General features: G+C 39.3%; 3 protein-coding genes across 3 annotated transcripts in view; 2 read left to right on the forward strand and 1 right to left on the reverse strand.

Annotated features, from left to right (window-relative positions):
- The window catches only part of LOC103672894 (zinc finger protein 675-like), a 93,970-nt gene extending 89,612 nt beyond the window's left edge, over nt 1–4,358 (forward strand). The window contains 1 exon segment of the mRNA XM_040632930.1: nt 470–4,358. Coding sequence (XP_040488864.1) covers nt 470–2,175 — 1,706 coding nt within the window. The 3' untranslated portion in view covers nt 2,176–4,358.
- Nucleotides 1–18,464, reverse strand: part of LOC103657337 (zinc finger protein 91-like) — a 686,132-nt gene that overhangs the window by 182,470 nt on the left and 485,198 nt on the right. The window lies entirely within an intron of this gene.
- Nucleotides 1–18,464, forward strand: part of LOC103672893 (zinc finger protein 260-like) — a 79,852-nt gene that overhangs the window by 20,029 nt on the left and 41,359 nt on the right. The window lies entirely within an intron of this gene.

Raw genomic sequence — 18,464 nt, forward strand, 5'->3', positions numbered from 1 at the left:
GTCTGCTTTCACTTCTTCACTTCTGATTTTAGTTGGTCTTCTCTCTTTCATTCTTACTTGATTTAGTTAAAAGTATGTCACTGCTGTTGCTCTTTTTGGAAAATCATCTCTTCCTATTGACATTTTTCTCTTTTTGCTATATCTTATTTTACTTGCATTTTAAGTTTCAATTTCCTTCCTGCTGCTAATTTTAGGTTCAAATGGTACTTTTCCTGATTTTTTAGGTATAGGAAAGTGATGTGTGCTCCAGTATGACAATACTACAGAACTATCTGTTAGGCTATGATATGGGTACATTGGCTGCAAGTTTATGTGTCTCTGGAGGAATGAAGCCCTGATGATTCCTTCTTAACCATCTTGCTGAAGTTCTCTGATTGATTTTATTTTTCCATATTAGAAGTTTTCATTATATTCATCTGAGAATAGTAAGTGGAATGATTTTACTTTTCTCTTATTCGATATCTTTCAGCTATATCTTCAAATGGCACCCAGAGTTTCCTGCCAAAGCTGTGCATAGAAGCTTCTTTCCAAAACGTGGCAGTGGGTAGATATAATCATAGTGCCCTTGAGGATTTACACTTAATGATAGACTGGAAAAATGATGGGGAAAGTAAAGGGCATCAAAGATATCATGGAGGACATATCCAAACTGAGACAACTGTCCATAATATGAATCTCACTGCCCAAAATGATGAAGGATATAAAACACTTTGGAAAACCTCCCTTCTTAATCCTGCTTCTTCTGCAAAGCAGTGTGTTTCTGTAAGCAAGGGCTTAAATCAAATGGTCAAACATACATATCTGGAGAATGAAAATTTGGAAAATCTGGAAAGTTACCTAGTCCATGCTAAAAATAATTATTTGAACCATTTTGAAAGTAGGATTGGATTGACCTTTGAGTCAAATATTTCTGAAAATCAGACATTTAAAAATGAAGAACAAAGTGCTATGTGGGATCCATTTGAGAGGTCCTTCACTGAGGAGTTCACGCTACAAAATTATCAGAACATATTCGATGAAAACAGAATTGCTCAATGCAGCGAATCTGAGAACAAATTTAACCAGTGTTCAAATGTTAATAAACCTCTGAGGACTCATTTTCCAGAGAGCCATTATAATTTTGATAAATTTGAGGAAGTCTTTTATCAAAGCTCCAACCTTATTATATATAAGAGTATCCCTGGGGGAGAGAATCCTTATAAATATAATGAATATGGGAAACCTGTTAACCAGTCCTCCCATGGTGGTGATTATCAGAGAATTCACATGGAAAACAACTCATACAGATGTAATACACCTGGGAACATGTTTAGTCAATCAGGACTAAACATACATAACACAGTCGCTACTGGACAGAAAAGTTACATTTGTGAGGAATGTGGTAAAGCCTTTGACTGGCACTCAACACTGTCTCAACATCAACCAATGCATATTGGTGAGAAACCTTACCAATGTAGAGAATGTGGCAAGTCCTTTAACCAGCACTCAATGCTTACTCGACATCAAAGAATTCATACTGGAGAGAAACCATACCAATGTGAAGAATGTGGCAAGGCCTTTAACCAGCACTCAAACCTTACTCAACATCACAGAATTCATACTGGAGAGAAACCATACAAATGTAAAGAATGTGGCCAGGCCTTTAACCATCACTCAAGCCTTACTCAACATCACAGAATTCACAGTGGTGAAAAACCTTACATATGTAAAGAATGTGGCAAGGCCTTTAACCTGCACTCAAACCTTACTCAACATCACAGAATTCATACTGGAGAGAAACCTTATGTATGTAAAGAATGTGGCAAGGCCTTTAACCGGCACTCATACCTTGTTCGACATCACAGAATTCATACTGGAGAGAAACCTTATGTATGTAAGGAATGTGGCAAGGCCTTTAACCAGCACTCAAAGCTTACTGAACATCACAGAATTCACACTGGAGAGAGACCTTTCGTATGCAAAGAATGTGGAAAGGCCTTTAACCGGCACTCACACCTGACTCGACATCACAGAATTCATACTGGAGAGAGACCTTACATATGTAAGGAATGTGGCCATGCCTTTATCCAGCACTCACACCTGCGTCAACATCACAGAACTCATACTTGACAACGTCAAGAATGTGGGAAGGCCTTTAATCACTGTTCAACCTTTACTCGTTGCCAGAATTTATAGTGGAGCAAACATTACAAATGTAAAGAATGTGAGAAAACTTTTAAGGACTACTCACCCCGTACCTCCCATCTGAGAATTCATATTGGAGAGGAACCGTGAAATTGTTAAGAATGTGGCAAGGCCTTTAAGCAATGTTAAACCCTGATTCCTGATCAGAGAATGTATGCTGGGATGGATTTTGCAAATATAAAGAATTTGGCATGGTCTTTAATAAGAGGTCAAGCCTCATTCAACATGACAATTCATACTGGGAAAAAAGTTATAAATGTAAAGAACATGGGGAAACTTTTAAACTGCTCAACCCTTTTCTGTATCTCAGAGTTTATACTGAGGAGAAAGATTACAGTATAAAGAGTGTTGGCAAGCCTCTAGCTGGACCTCACAACTTGCTCGTGCTCAACATCATAGCTATAATACAGGATAGAAACTGTAAAATACAGACGAAGTTGCAGTGCCTTTAACTGGAATTCATTCTGTACTCAGTATCCCAAAATGCACACTAGATTCAAACCCTAGAAACATAACGAATGAGGAAAGACTTTCAGTTTGAATATTCACTGTAGCAAACACCAGAGAGTGCATAAACGAAAGTAACTTGAAAGATGTAAATATTTAGAAATGTTTGTAAGTGAACATCAAATGTCAATAAATATCACAGAAATCAAGTAGAAAGCAGTACGTGAGTCAATCTATTCAGACTTTACATCAAAATATTCCTTAGAAGGAATAATACAAAGTTAAACACTTAGCGTATGTGCTATTATATGCTTCAAAGGTTTAAGTGGATGGATTTTTACATAAGTATAATTAATTTCAATATGTGCTTTTTTTTTTTTTTTCCATTGATCCTATCTGGGATTTGTGACTAGCAAACATTAATGTATTTGTACTCTCAAATCACTTCGGAAAATTCATTTATTCCTAGTGAGTGTGTGAAAGTATGTGGCTGATTGTTGCTGTATCAAAGATATGAGGTGCCCTTCTTCATTTGTTGGGACTCGCATATCTAATCGTCCATGGGAGAAGTAGGACAATATAATATACAATATAAAAAGAAAATCTAAACAGAGATGCTGTTTGTGGTTATAACGTTAATAATGTAAGTTATCATGAAAATTGTGTTCGGAACAGCATACTTCTCCATTTATTAAAGCTAAAGAACTTCCTGGGTAGTCTAAATAAAATATTTTACCATCTGGTCTTTGAGGAAAAAGAGGTGGCAGTCCAGTAAAATACTGATGTACCCTCATAATAGCTATAGTTAGAAGTAGAGGATGTCAGGTGATGTGGTTGAAATTAAGAAATCCTCACAGGTACCAGAAAGAGGATAGCTAATTCTTCCCTAAAATGGTATATAATTATATATACACATTCTTTAAGAATGACCTCATGTGTGAAAATTACGGAAATCACTACATCCACATCATATATCCGCATACGAGTGCTTTTTAACACTTGTATTCTGTATTTTGAATAAGGATCATAGAGTGCATTTGAAATTCATAACTTAGTTCATATGTGAGCTTAACGTATTTTAATTAATAAAACATAATTGATTTTTAATATATTATCATGAATGAGTAATGAATGAAGTGTTATCCCACCACCAATGTTAACCTATCTAAAGGTTGTAGGTAACTGACGGAATCTATCACATATTTGGTAATGGGGTAGAATAATATACCTAGATATCCTAGATATCTGTTTTTTCATTGGCCTAAAGTTTAAATAATGTGTAATTATTTTTACCTAGTTTATCTATTGTATCATTTTCTCCTCCTAGGGCTTACTGGGATATTATCATGGACATATTATAGATGATATGGGGGTCTTACTGACTGATTGGCTCAAGTACTCTATAGTAATGCTATTTGGGATACATTTTGTGTAGGCAGTACTTTTGCAGGAGACTTGAACTGACACTTGTCCTTCTCACTAGTGTGTTCCCTAGATGACACTCTGCAGAGTCACAAGTTACTGTAACTTCTGTTCACACCCCCAGTCCACCCTTGTGAGCAAACATGTCCCCTGACTACCATGACTTTCCCTCATGTGTCCTTTAGAGAAGACTCCCACAGAGCTTACCTAAACCTGTTTTAGCTTGAATGACCCAGTCTGAACTTAGTCTTGGGACTTTAAAGCAATGCACCATGGCCCCAAATAAAGGTATGTGCCCCACTTCATACGTGGCGGTGTTTTGATTTTTCTATGAAGTAAGCATACACTCATATTAATGCTTGGCATGTAATAGGTACCCTATAAGTAGGAGAAACTATTCCAATAGGAGTGATACTGTAGCCTCAAGTAAAAGGTAGAAAATACAGAAGATGAAGAATTGGCATGAATTCTGCATATGGAGAGAGGATACCTTTCCTGGGTCACACACCGACTCCCTGGATTTAGAAAAATAACTTCTACTTATATTCCTAGTTATCTCCAGATCTCCAGTTCTATTTATCCTTATTTTTGTTTCCAGCTTATTTAGGCATCACGGACATTCTTCCTTGTGCTGTAGCTAGAGTTTCCTAAGTAAACACTGAATTGAGATGAGAGAAATGCAAGGCCAATGGATGTTCAGACATTTAGCACTGGGATGTAAAACACGATGAAGGCACCATCCTTAGAGAGAAAGATAAGACCCATTAAAAGAAAATGTGAGGGGCACCTGGGTGGCTCAGTCGGTTAAGTGTCTGCCTTCAGCTCAGGTCATCATCTCAGGGTCCTGGGATCGAGCCCCATGTCTACTTCTCCCTCTTTCTTGGCCTGTCTCCCCCCACTTATGCTCTCTCTCTCTCTTTGAAATAAATAAATAAAATCTTTAAAAAACAAACAAAAAAAATGTGAAGAACTCTTTCCAGTGTGGGAGGGGAGCAGAGGCAGCTCCCTCGAGCCACTCCAAAGGCACAGGCAGCTCTTGGTGGTGTCATCTGATGAATACATGTAATGGGGATAAGGAATTGGCAAATGTGGTGGGTTTCTGGAGAGTAGGCAACTCCTACTTTGTTTTCATGATTTAATTGAATTCCTGTGTGTTACTGAGGACCAGATTCTTTTGGATGGTAATGATGACTGTTTGCCCAGGCCTAGATCAGTGGTAATTGATGGAGGAGGGGTATTGCATGAGGCAGTCATTTGAATGTTGCTTTAAAATACCACATGATAAAGTAGATTTTGGACATGAAGAAGCCTCTGGACAGTGGGATAGGCAGGATCAGCAAGGCATGTGCTGTGGTTGCATGTAAGCACTAATATCCCAGGTATACAACTCCAGTCAAGTTTAGATCCACTGTAGATGGGTGACATTTCATGGAAGTTGGCGCACTGCTGAGCGGGACCTTCCCCCCTTCAGTCAGCCCCATGATGGGTATAGTCCCATTCTTTGGCTTGGTCTGTGCCATGGATTTGTTGGAGGAGTTCAATAGTCAGTGGCAATGAACATTTCTGCTTCAAATAGTCAGTCCCAAGTATTCTTTGACTGATAAATGATTAAAGAAGACATTGTGTTTGTGTGTGTGGGGGGGGTAATGGAATATTACTGCCATTAAAAAATTTACTCTTGCCGTTTGCTGTGACATGGTTGGAGCTAGAGAGTATTACGCTAAGCAAAAGAAGTCAAAGAAATACCATATATTTTCACTCATATGTGGAATATAAGAAACAAGCCAAGAGAAAAATAAAAAAGAAGACAGCAAATCATGAAAGAGACTCTTAAGTAGAGAGAAGAAACTGATGGTTACCAGAGCAGAGGTTGGTGGGGGGTGAGTGAGATAAAGGATGGGAATTAAGGAGCGTGTTTGTTTTGAGCGGCGGGTGTTGCATGGAATTGTTGAGTCACTATTGTACACATGAAACTAATGTTACAGTGTTTGTTAACTAACTGGAATTGAAAAAACTCCTTTTAAGTGTTTTGGTTTTTTACAGACTTAAGAAAACTTTTCTCTCTCTTTCTTTTTTAAAAGATTTTATGTATTCATTTGACAGGGAGAAAGAGAGAGCACAAGCAGGGGGAGGGGCAGGGAGAGGGAGGAGCAGAGTCCCCGCTGAGCCAGGAGTCCTATGTGGGGCTTGATCCCAGGACCCTGAGATCATGACCTGAGCCGAAGGCATACACTCAACCATCTGAGTCACCCAGGGGCCCCAAGAAAACTTTTTTCTTAAGTTAACTGACTTGCACGAGGGCACAAAATATACCTTTTATTTTTTTTATTTATTTATTTTTTTTTTTTTAAAGATTTTTTATTTATTTATGTGACAGAGAGACAGCCAGCGAGAGAGGGAACACAGCAGGGGGAGTGGGAGAGGAAGAAGCAGGCTCACAGCGGAAGAGCCCGATGCGGGAGTCGATCCCGGATCACCAGGATCACGCCCTGAGCCGAAGGCAGACGCCCCAACGACTGCGCCACCCAGGCGCCACCAAAATATACCTTTTAAACCAATTGAAACACTTATCTATTCTCCCCACCTGATTATTCCAGAATCCAGAAAGTTGGGGTAACTATTATATTTTAGCCAATATATGTATTTGCAATTTCAGTTTCAATAAGAATCTGTTCTCACTGTGAAGAGACATAGTTGAAAACACTGGTTATGTAACCAAGGCTTTGACTCGAATGTCATAGCTGGGGAAGAGCTGCAGAGACTCAGGTATGATGACAACTGCAAGGAACTAAGATTGACTCTACAGAGCCAGTAAAGCCCCCTTGGAAATATCAGCCTGACACCTTGTTTACAGAGTTCCCAGCAGCCTTACCAGGAGAGCAAAGAAGGTAATTTCCTGGGAGGTGCAGGAACCTAGGGATAGTTAGGGGTCTTCATGAAGAGAGGAATTTGCCCAGATCTGTTGTTATTGTAGACAGTCTGGTGGCAAGTTTATGGCATGGCTTCCAGTGTGGAGACGCTGTTAAAGGTTCGATCTTGAGATTCCTTACGAAAAGTTCCAGAAAAGCTATTTTTAAAGATTTGATAGGTCAAACCCTTTCTTCTTGCATTTATGTAAATAATCAGGACAAGTTGTTTGTTTTGTTTTTTTTAAGATTTTTATTTATTTGAGAGAGGGAGAGTGAGAGCAAGAGAGAGAGAGAGCTCAGGAGAGGGCTGAGGGGCAGAGGGAGAAGCAGGCTTTCCCCCCTACAGGGCTCTCTCCTGGGACTATGGGATCATGACCTGAGCCAAAAGCAACCCCTTAACCCACTGAGCCACTCAGGAGCACCCCAGGACAAGATTTTTTGTTAGACTTTTTTTGCAATCAAATCAGTGTTAGTTTGGCTATTTTTGGTAAAAATGAAGATGATTATAGAGAGAAATATGTCTCAGTAACACATTTATAGTTACGAGATTTTTAATAATATTCATCATCAACTGGACTACATCCTTATTTCTTCTAGAGTCCTCCAATATCAGGCTTTAAGTCCCCAAACTAACATTTTGATTTTTTTTTATAGATTTATTTTAGAGAGAGCACAGAGTGAGGGACCTAGGGAGAGGGAGAGAGAGAATCCCAAGCAGACTCCATGATGAGCATGGAGCCCGAAGCGGGGCTTGATCTCACGACCCTGAGATTATGACCTGAGCCGAAACCAAGAGTCGGATGCTTATTGGACTGTGCCACCCAGGCGCCCTAACATTTTAATATTTCTCTCCCCTTTCTGACTTGGAATCATTTGAGAACTAAAATTGCCTTTTCCCCTGTAGCTCTGTAAGCTTAATATAAATATCTTGATGTAAAGAAATCGTCATAATAGGTCATGTATAGACAGTCTTAGTGTTGTGGCTCTGTGGTCCACTAAAAGTATTACCAGATGCATTTGTAAACTAAGGAACATCTGTCAGGTTGCCCCTACTTACCCTCACTCTATCCTAAGATGCTTCAAATGTACCATCTAGAAGTCTGTTCAACTGCTACCCTTAGAAATCAGAACATGGCAGCGCGCCTGGGTGGCTCAGTGGGTTAAGGGGTTGCTTAAATGGGATATATTAAACTAACAATTTGTATATATAGTGTGTCTGCATTTCCTAATAACTTTTCTTGCATCCCCTTTTAATAACAATTGTACAAGTTTGGCAGTTACACTCTTCAGGCCAATACAGTCCAGATTGTATAAACTTATAAAAGCAGTTTTACAGGGGGCCCCTGGGTGGCGCAGTCGTTAAGCTTCTGCCTTCGGCTCAGGGCGTGATCCCAGCGTTCTGGGATTGAACCCCGCATCAGGCTCCTCCGCTGTGAGCCTGCTTCTTCCTCTCCCACTCCCCCTGCTTGTGTTCCCTCTCTCACTGGCTGTCTCTCTGTCTGTCAAATAAATAAATAAAATCTTAAAAAAAAAAAAAAAAACAATTTTACAACTCATCTATCTTCTATATTCAAGACCAAAGCACATCAATCCTAGCGTACAGCTCAGACGGAAAATATATTTCTCCTGAATATTTGAGAAAATGTGAAGCCCTTTTGAGAAAATCGAATAACACGATAATCCTAGCCTGACAGCACTAATGGAAAAAGGAACTCATTCACTCTCAGGCCATGATTTACTGGTCCCTACCGACCTTAAATTGGATCACTGTAGTGATTTATGTATACTGGTACATCTGAAAGTTAAGCCCTGGGATCTATATTTGTTTTGTGTCCTAAATCAGCAAGAATAATTAAATTTGATGATGTAGGATTGGAAGTGTCAAGGGCTTTCTTTATTGACTGAGCAAAATGATGTCTCCACTTTCATTTATTGTGACCCGTTTTCACTATATGTGCTTTGTACATGTAATATTTATTTCAGTACAAATTAAATTCTTCTTTCTCTGTATTGTTATATATATTTCATTGATGTGTAAATCAAATTGTGTCGTAAAAACCTCTATATTTAAGTATATTTGAAAATGTTATTTTACCAAAAAAATTACACTAGAATTCAGCCTTCCATTGTACTTCATTGCCTTACTGTTAGAACGAGGTGAATTTGAACAATTCTGTTGTCATACACTCCTCACAAATAATACAAGTGGTGTAATTTTGTGGCCTAAGATGAAACTGGAAAAAATAGAAAAATTATGGACCCATGAGGCCATGTTAGCAGATGTTAATTGATACTTTCTGGTGATGCTTTACTTTATACCCCAGAGGTGTATTCTACCTCAAAAGACTTTTAAATCAGAAAAAGATGTTTCTTCTTAACGTTAGAGGTTTTCTTATTTGCATATGGTAGTTCTATCTGCAGGGTAGTGCTGATTAACTACTTGTAAGCTAGTGGGGTCACATTCCAACGTCTTGAGCGTAGGCTACATGTCGCTTGTCTGGTACCGCTGTGCCTGGGGATATAGGACCTGTAGTGCGCATTCTTTCATCTGAACTGATGAGATCAATGCTGGCTTCATTCGATCAAATGTGTGTTGATCCTGTTAGGGAACATGAATTTCTGTCCCCTTCAAGGTTCTTCTACCTGGACTAAGAATCCAATTGTAATGGGACAGATTAACAGGATAGATCAAATTAAATTTCTTAAGTAGAAGGAACCTTCACAGACATGGAAATCTCAAAGACAGTTAGACAAAATGAGGTATATATAGGTCATCCTTTCTATGGAGGGGGGGTCTGGGACTTTGAAATGGAGAAATGGACTTCCCGGAGCAATAAGATAAGGAGCAGATGTTTGGTAATTAGTTGTTTGCCCTGTCATATGGATGCGTCACTCAGATAAAATTTGTCTCAGGTAATAACTAAAGTGTTAAGTGTATTTACATTATTGGAAAAACAATTTCTGGAATTTTCTCATCTTGCAGAGTTGAAACAAAATACCTGTTAAGTAGCCACTTCCACATTTGTCTCTAAGATCCTAGAACTTATTCTTTCTCCCTTCCCCCTTTCCTTCCTCCCTTCCTTCCTTCCTTCCTTCCTTCCTTCCTTCCTTCCTTCCTTCCTTCCTTCCTTCCTTCCTTCCTTCTGTTCGTGAACACTAGGTCAGTCACTTAAGTGAAATCATAGTGTCTATGTTCCTGTGACTCATTTATTTCCCTTAACACCATCACGTTTTAACCATGTTGTATAAAGTGACAAGATGTGTCTCCTTTTTCGAAGCTGAATGTTATTTTAGTGCATGTATAGGCTACATTTTCTTTATGCATTCTTGAACATTTCTGCTGCGTTCATTTATTATTGCCTTTTCTGAATAATGCTGCTGTGAATCTGCTTATGATCTCTTGCAGATCCTACTTTGAAGTCTTTGGTTACATACTGTCAAGTGGGATGGCTGAGTCATATGATAATATGATTTAAAGGTTTTGAAGAATCTATTCCGTTTTCCGTAGTGATTGCACCATTTGCATTTCCTCTAGCAGTGCGTAAGGGTTTCAGTCTTACCTGAGCCTTTCCAACACATGTAGGTTTTTTGGTTTTATAATAGTGGGATCTGAACAGGTGTGAGGTGATGACTCACTGTTTGATTTTTATTTCTCTAATGAATAGTGATTTTGAGCATCTTTCGTATTCTCGTCCATTTTTATATCTTCCTTGGATTGTCCCCATTGAAAACTTTGTCCAGTTCTTAATAATGCTAGTTGCTGTTTGGTTGTTGTTGCAAAAGTTCTTTCTATATACTTGATATTAAATCCTTATGCTCTAGAGACTCTGACAAATTTCCTTCCATTTCTCAGGTTGCCTTTAAACTCCACTGAGTGTTTCCTTACACTTATTTTATCTGATTTCCGTGTGTTTGAATATATTGTGTTTCATTTCATTGGTCTCAAGATATTTACTGGTTATTTTTTTAATTTCATTTTAACCCATTGATTTTTCAAGAGCATGTTGTTGAATTTCCAAGTATGTGTGGCATTTCCCATTTCCCATCTGCTGTTCATTCTTCGTTTCATTCCACGGTGGTCAGAAAAGATACTGGTATGATATTAATCTTAAATTTGTTAAGACTTGTTTTGTAGACAAGCAGGTTGTCTATACTACAGAATGTTCTATGTGTGATTGAGAAGGTATGTATATTTTGCTCTTGCTTGGTGGAGTTGTCTGTATATGTCATTATATGTAATTGGTCTTTTATGTGATTCAAGTGCTCTCCCTACTGGGCTTGAGGGTGGTCTTTCTATCCAGTTAAATTGATGTATTAACTTCTGCTGCTCCCGTGACACTGTTGATTTCTTGCTTTGGTTCTGTCTTGGATTCTTCACATACATGGGATCTCTGATGTTAGGGGCACACATAATTATAATTGTTACGGTATCCGGTTATTTCATTTCTTTACATATATTGTCATTTCTCTGTACTAACACTCTATGAACTTAATGTGTATTTGTCTGATATTAATATGGCTACCCGTGACCTTTGCTTTCCATTTGCATGAAATCTACATACTTTGACTTGTATTTTACGTGTGTCCCTAGATTTATTGTGACTCTTGTAGATGGGAGGTTGTCAGATGTTGTGTTTTACTCAGCAACTCTATGGCTTTTTTTTTTTTTTTTTTAAGATTCATTTATTTATTCCAGGGAGGGGGATGAGGGACTGGGGGCGGAGGGAAGAGAGTCCAAAGCAGACTCCACGCTGCGTGTGGAGCTGGCTCGATCCCGCAACCCTGAGATCATGACCTGAGCTGAAACCAAGAATTGGATGCTTAACTGCCTGCACCACCCAGGGACCTTTATTTTCTGCCTTTTAATGGGGGGAGTTTAATGTACTTAGCGAGAACGTAATTACTAAAAGGGAAGGACTATTGCTATTGTGTTTTCAGTTTTCTATACTTCTTGTGGATATTTTATCCCTGTTTCCCTCTCTTATTGTGTTCCATTATGTTTGATGTTTGTAATGACAGCTTTGATACCATTCTTATTTCCTTTTTATGTCTTTCATAGTTTTTTTGTCCTGTTACCTTGGAGATTACTTAAAACTTCTCAAAGCTGTAACAAACCATTTTAACTTCATATTTTCAGTAGCATGCAAAATTCTACTTTTTCTGTCCCTCTTTACTGTCTTTATGTCACCAATACTCACTCATATCCTATCTTTTATCTTGTGTACTCTATAATTTACATATATCATTTTTATTGCTTTTCTTCTTTTTCTTTTTTTTTTGAGAGAGAGAGAGAGAGAGAGTGCACCTGGGTAGGGTGAGGGGCAGAGTCAGAATCTTAAGTAGGGTCCACACCCAGTGCAGAGCCCAGCGCAGGGCTGAATCTCAGAACCCTGAGATCATGACCTGAGCCAAAATCAATAGTTGGGCGCATCACGCACTGAGCCACCCAGGAATCCCATTATTTATGCTCTTATAGCAAAAATCATCAAATGCCAATTCATAGTGAGAATTCTATATTCAAGTCCATTATAAATTATAACGTTTATTACCATTTGGCTCTATGTGTTTCCTATCTTATTGATGAAATATTTGAATAATTTCCAATTCACTCTAAGTTGGATTATTTTGAAGAAAGAATGTGATGAGAAGTGTATTTATGGGTGATCCCAGGAAGCTGGAGGAGGGCATTGAGGAAGTGAGACCTGGAAGACCAGGAAGCCATAAGAGATTATGTTAGAGTCAGATTTATTTATGGATAAGAAAAATGTGTTTTGTGTGTATTTGTGTGTGTCACACCACTAACATCACCACATATAGAGGATTTGTAAGAGTGACTTGTCTGTGCATAATTCAGGGATGACCTGTGACTTAGTTACTGCAGAGGCTGTCATATCTTGCATGGGGATCACCTGATGCACTTGTAAAATTCTCCGATTTCTAGGCCTCCTCCCATGTTATCATTACAATAGTTCTGGACTGGGCTATAACCCCCCACCCCCAATTTTCTGTTCTTGCAAGTACTCAAGTGATGCCAATGGAGCCTGTTTTGGGAACCTGCTTTGAGAATGACACTCTGGGGACATGCTTATGGCGGTCATCTTCAATGAGGATATTAGCCCATGAAGAACGCAGTCAGATACACAGATGGGCATGAATTGTTTTAGGTGGACTGTGTTCTTGGTTCTCCGGACGTGAAAATGGGTCATATATAGGCTGGACTTCTGCGTTTAAACCCTGGAAGCTGGACCTGTGCACCTGGTCTTCAGTGGTCAGTTAAATACCCATTCAGGGTATATGTGTGCCCAGGGCTGGAACTTACACTCCAGTCTCAGACCATGGAGGCTGTTCTGTGTACGGATTTCTGGATGAAGCGTTGATTGTCAGAGGAGAGAATCCAAGATCAGGTCTTCTTCTGGAAGGGCATTTGAATGCCTCTTGTTGCTATAGGTGACCAGGTTCAAATGTTGACTCTACCAATATTTAGATGATCATTAGTCTTTTTTTTAAATTGAATTATTTTGGTCAGTTATAAAGAAAAAAAAACCCTATTTCTTTTCTATGAGGGGAAAAGCCCAGTTCTTTCCTAATGTGTTTCTGTGCTCCGTGTCCCTCTTACTACACAGAGCACTTTATTTCTGACACTTCTGGTCACAAATACAGAGTGGGGGTGCTTTCCCCACAACAAATAGCAAGTCTCCAGCACTGTCTGTATGTCTTACAATTTAAGTTAATTTGAACACTGTTTACCCAGAGATATTTTCAGGTCCCACAGATAAGGGTTCCGTTCCAGAAGACTGGCTTCCCCCTGCCTTACACACATACTTTCATATATTGTTCACAAGCTCAGGCTATTACCCATATTTGTGAATGACTGGGTATAGTTTAGAGATTCCAAGAATGTCTTACTTGGGTTCAATTAGTTTGCTGAGTGGCTTGCAAACCTCAGGGAAACATGTTTACCAGCTTATTAAAGGCTATTATAGGGCCACCTGGGTGGCACAGTCCGTTAAGCCTCTTACTCTTGGTTTCAGCTCAGATCATGATCTCAGGGTCCTGAGATTGATCCCTGTGTGGAGCTCTGCATTCAGCGCAGAGTCAGCTTGAGTTTCTCCCTCCTCCCTCTGCCCCTCCCCACCATGCAATCTCTCTCTCTCTCAAATAAATAAATCTTAAAAAATAGAAAAATGAAGGCCATGATAAAGGGTACAGCTGAATAGCCAGATGAAGAGATGCATAGTGTGAGATTTGGGAGGGTCCCATGATCAGGAGCTTTTGTCCCCGTGGAGTTAGGGTGTGTCACCTTCCCACTGTGGATGTGTTCACTGGTCTGGAATCTCCCCCAACTCCATACTATTGGGATTTTATGGAGCTTTCTTCATGTACTAATGACCAGTCATAATTCCATTTGCAGCCCTTCTCCCTTCTCTGGATTAAGGGGTGTGGGGAGAAAAGCTGAGTGTTCCAAGATTCTGATTATGGCTTGGTCTTTCTCATGGCCATCGCCCAACCAGGAGCCCACCCAGAGCCACTTTCCTAGAATAAGAGATAGTCCTAGTGCTGTTATCACTTAGGAATTAAGAGTTTTAGCAGCCCTGAGTCAGGGAGAGTTCAAAGACAAATATTAGAACATGGATGCTCTTAGTGTTCTTATCACTTAGGAATTTACAAGAATGTTAGGAGTTTTGTGTCAAAATCAGGGGCAGTCCCAATATGTATGTATTCTGTTACCTGACACAGTAAAAAAGGAATAATAGTAGTCCAAAAGCATAAAATCATGAACATTAAAATCATTAGAATAAAGCATTCGTAACACCAGGTCATATGTTGTAAACACGATAGAATTACTTTAGACTTTGGTCAACCTTGTCTATTTCATTTTTCATGGTAAACATGGCCCACAGCTCATGTTTCCCTGCTGATTTTTCTGTGTGTGAATGTAAATATTGAACCCCGGAAATTGGCATTTGAGAATTTGACATTGGGAATGATCTTCCTGGTCCAGGTTTTTACTGGAAACCTGCAGGAGTTCTACCTCTTACGTCATCATGATTTCCCTTTACTGCTGTGGAACCAGGGCAAGGTTGAAAGGTTTTTTTCTCAGTCATATGAATGTAGCCAAGTGTTGGTCATTCCTTCTGGTGGAATCACAGACACCTTGGCAGCTTTTGGTTTGAAACATTTTCTCCATGATTTTGGATACAGACTCATTTTCTAGTTTCATAGAGAGTCCAGAGGTGTGTCCATTGACAACTCTGGCCCCTTGAGTGTCTTCCAAGCCATCACCATCAGTCCCAGGAATTCCAGGTGGGCGAAGCATTAAGGAACAGCCCTACATTCCTTTGGTCCCCCCCAATATCTTGTGTTGGATCCTGTGTGAGCTGGTCAATACCACAGTTCCTGTGTATGTACTGGAAAAGAAGAACAATAAATACATCACAAAGATTATAGGCTTTGGATACTGTTCAGATGTACCTCAGATATTCTCTGTTTAGGACTCATTCTGGTTTTCTTCTGTACATGCACAAACTGGCCGCTAACACTTTCATTGGATAATACCACACTGAGAACCTCTCCTGAGAAAATAGCTACCCCACGCATTTGTCATGGAAAGCACTGTTACAATTTTTTATACCCTCCCTCTTTCCCTTATTGTAATTTTTCTCTTTTTCACTAGACTATGTGGAGGGAAGCGAACAACTTGTTCTTAATCAATGCATGTTTCCGAATTGCCAGCACCTTTATTCATTTTTTTTAGAAGGGCTATTTCTTTAAAGATTTTATTTAAATTCAAGTTAGTTAACATATAGTGTGTTATTATAGTTAGGGGTAAAATTGAGTGGTTTACCAGTAGAACATAACACCTAGTACTCATTACATCAAGTGCCCCCCTTAATGCCCATCACTCAGTTACCCCATCCACCACCCACCTCCCCTCCAGCAACCTTTGGTTTGTTCCCTGTAGTTAAGAGTCTCTTATGGTTTGACTCCCTCTCTGTTTTTATCTTACTTCATTTTTGCTTCCCTTCCCCTGTGTTCATCTGTTTTGTTTCTTAAATGCCACATATGAGTGAACTCATGGTATTTGTCTTTCTCTGACTGGCTTATTTCACTTAGGGTAATACTCTCATGTACTATCCACATTGGTGCAAATAGCAAGATTTCATTCTTTTTAATGCCTGAGTAATATTCGGATGTGTATACACACACACACACACACACACACACACACACCCCACATCTTCTTTATCTACCATCCGTAGGTGGACATCTGGGCTCTCTCCATAGTTTGGCTGTTGTGGACATTGCTGCTGTAAACATTGGGGTGTAGGTGCCCCTTCAAATCACTATTTTCATATCCTTTGGATAAATATCCTATAGTGTAATTGCTGGCTCGTAGGGTAGTTCTATTTTTATCTTTTTGAGGAAACTCCATACTGTTGTCCAGAGTGGCTGCAGCAGTTTGCATTCTCATCAACAATGTAAGAGGATTCCCCTTTCTCTGTATCCTCCCCAACATTTGTTGTTTCCTAAGTTGTCAATTTTATCCATTCTGACAAGTGTGAGGTAGTGGTTTTGATTTGTATTTCCCTGCTGATGAGTGATGTTGAACATTTTTTCATGGGTCTGTTAGCCATTTGTATGTCTTCTTTGGAGAAATGTCTGCTCTTGTCTTCTGCCCTTTTCTCGACAGGATTTTTTGTTTTTTGGTTGTTGAGTTTGATAAGTTCTTCATAGATTTTGGATACTAGCCCTTTATCTGATATGTTATTTGCAAATATCTTCTCCCATTCTGTAGGTTCCCTGTTAGTTTTGTTGATTCTTTGCTGTGCAGAAGCTTTTATCTTTATAAAGTCCCAGTAGTTCATTTTTGCTCTTGTTTTTCTCGTCTCTGGAGACATATCTAGTAAGAAGTTTCTGAGGCTGACGTCAAAGAAGTTGTTGCCTGCATTCTTCTCTAGGATTTTGATGGACTCCTATCTCACATGTCGGTCTTTTATCCATTTTGCATTTATTTTTGATTATAGTGTAAAAGAGTGGTCCAGTTTCATCCTTCTGTGGGTTGCTTTCCAATTTTCCCAACATCATTTGTTGAAGACGTTGTCTTTTTTCCATTGGATATTCTTTCCTGCTTTGTTGAAGATTAGTTGGCCTTATAGTTGAGGGTCCATTTTTGGGTTGTCTTTTCTTTTCCATTGATCTCTGTGTCTATTTTTGTGCCAGTACCATACTGTCTTGATGACTACAGCTTTGAATATAGCTTGAAGGCTGGTACTGTGATTCCCTCCAGCTTTGGTTTTCTTTTTCAACATTACTTTGGCTATTTGGTGTCTTTTCTGGTTCCATACAAATTTTAGAATTGTTTTTTCCAGCCCTGTGAAAAATACTGGTACTGTTTTGATAGGGATTACATTGAATGTGTAGACTATCAGCCCCTTTATTCTCCTGAGTGATGACCCACTCTATATCCGGGTCTTCCTCTATACCCTGGATGAATTAGAAAACTTCCTCATCTCAGGAGAAATATATAGTCAGTTTTCCTCCATGTCAGTCATTAATATATTCACGCCTCACAGAGTGTTATGTACAATTACAAGCTAGTGACATTGTAGGTAAAATTGAGAATAATATAGAGAATCTATTCTAGTAATAGATAATTATAGCAATATAATGAATCCTTTTTAAAAGTATTATATAATTATCCATACAATTAAGTTGTATTAGTGGTCCAGGAAGTAAGGTCAGAGTCCAATCAGTAATGTAACAGTGTCTCCTGAAAGAATGCAGAGATACCCAAAATATCTCTGAATGGGTATCTTTCAGTATGAGATGTTATATTTGCCTAACATTTTCCTGGGTGTGGGCTTGTGAAGACAGTTCCACAAAGGTGGTTAACAAATTTGATGGTTCCTCAAAAAACTGGGACTCCTAATGGTCAGTGCGGAATCTCTAAGTGGCAACAAGCATAGGCATTAAAACCTACCACACTAGGTCCTGCCTAGATGCAAACTCCAGAGGGGGAAGATCTTTTAACACTGCAAGGTTAAAACCCACAAAATATCTGGAATCATGACCACAACTACAGCTACCTGTAAACGGTGTTAACTGAAGTAGAGACTTCTTATACCAGAGAGCCCTGCCCGGGAACAGGATATATCACACCTGCATCAGAGGATACTGATCTACCAGGACAGGTCTATGACCTACCTGATGGTACAGATGCAGCCTAAGGTTTCTACTCCCTGAATCCCTATGGGGGCATTAACAGGTCAGTCTCACTGGGGATACTCTTTCCAGAACCAGGGACTCTTTGGAATATTTAGGGATGTCCTGTGTAGACTGGGGTTAGACTGGCACCAGAATCTGAATCTGCTTCCATCTCAGAGAAAGAAGAATGAGTCATCCAGGGTCCTCCCTCTCTCCATAGAAGGAATCTCCTTTGCGGTACCCCAGAGGGAGGTACTCCAGGTTCTTCATACTGTGGCAAAGAACACTGACAGAACA

The sequence above is a fragment of the Ursus maritimus genome, unplaced genomic scaffold, assembly GCF_017311325.1.
Source record: "Ursus maritimus isolate PB19 unplaced genomic scaffold, ASM1731132v1 scaffold_19, whole genome shotgun sequence".
Classification (NCBI taxonomy): domain Eukaryota; kingdom Metazoa; phylum Chordata; class Mammalia; order Carnivora; family Ursidae; genus Ursus; species Ursus maritimus.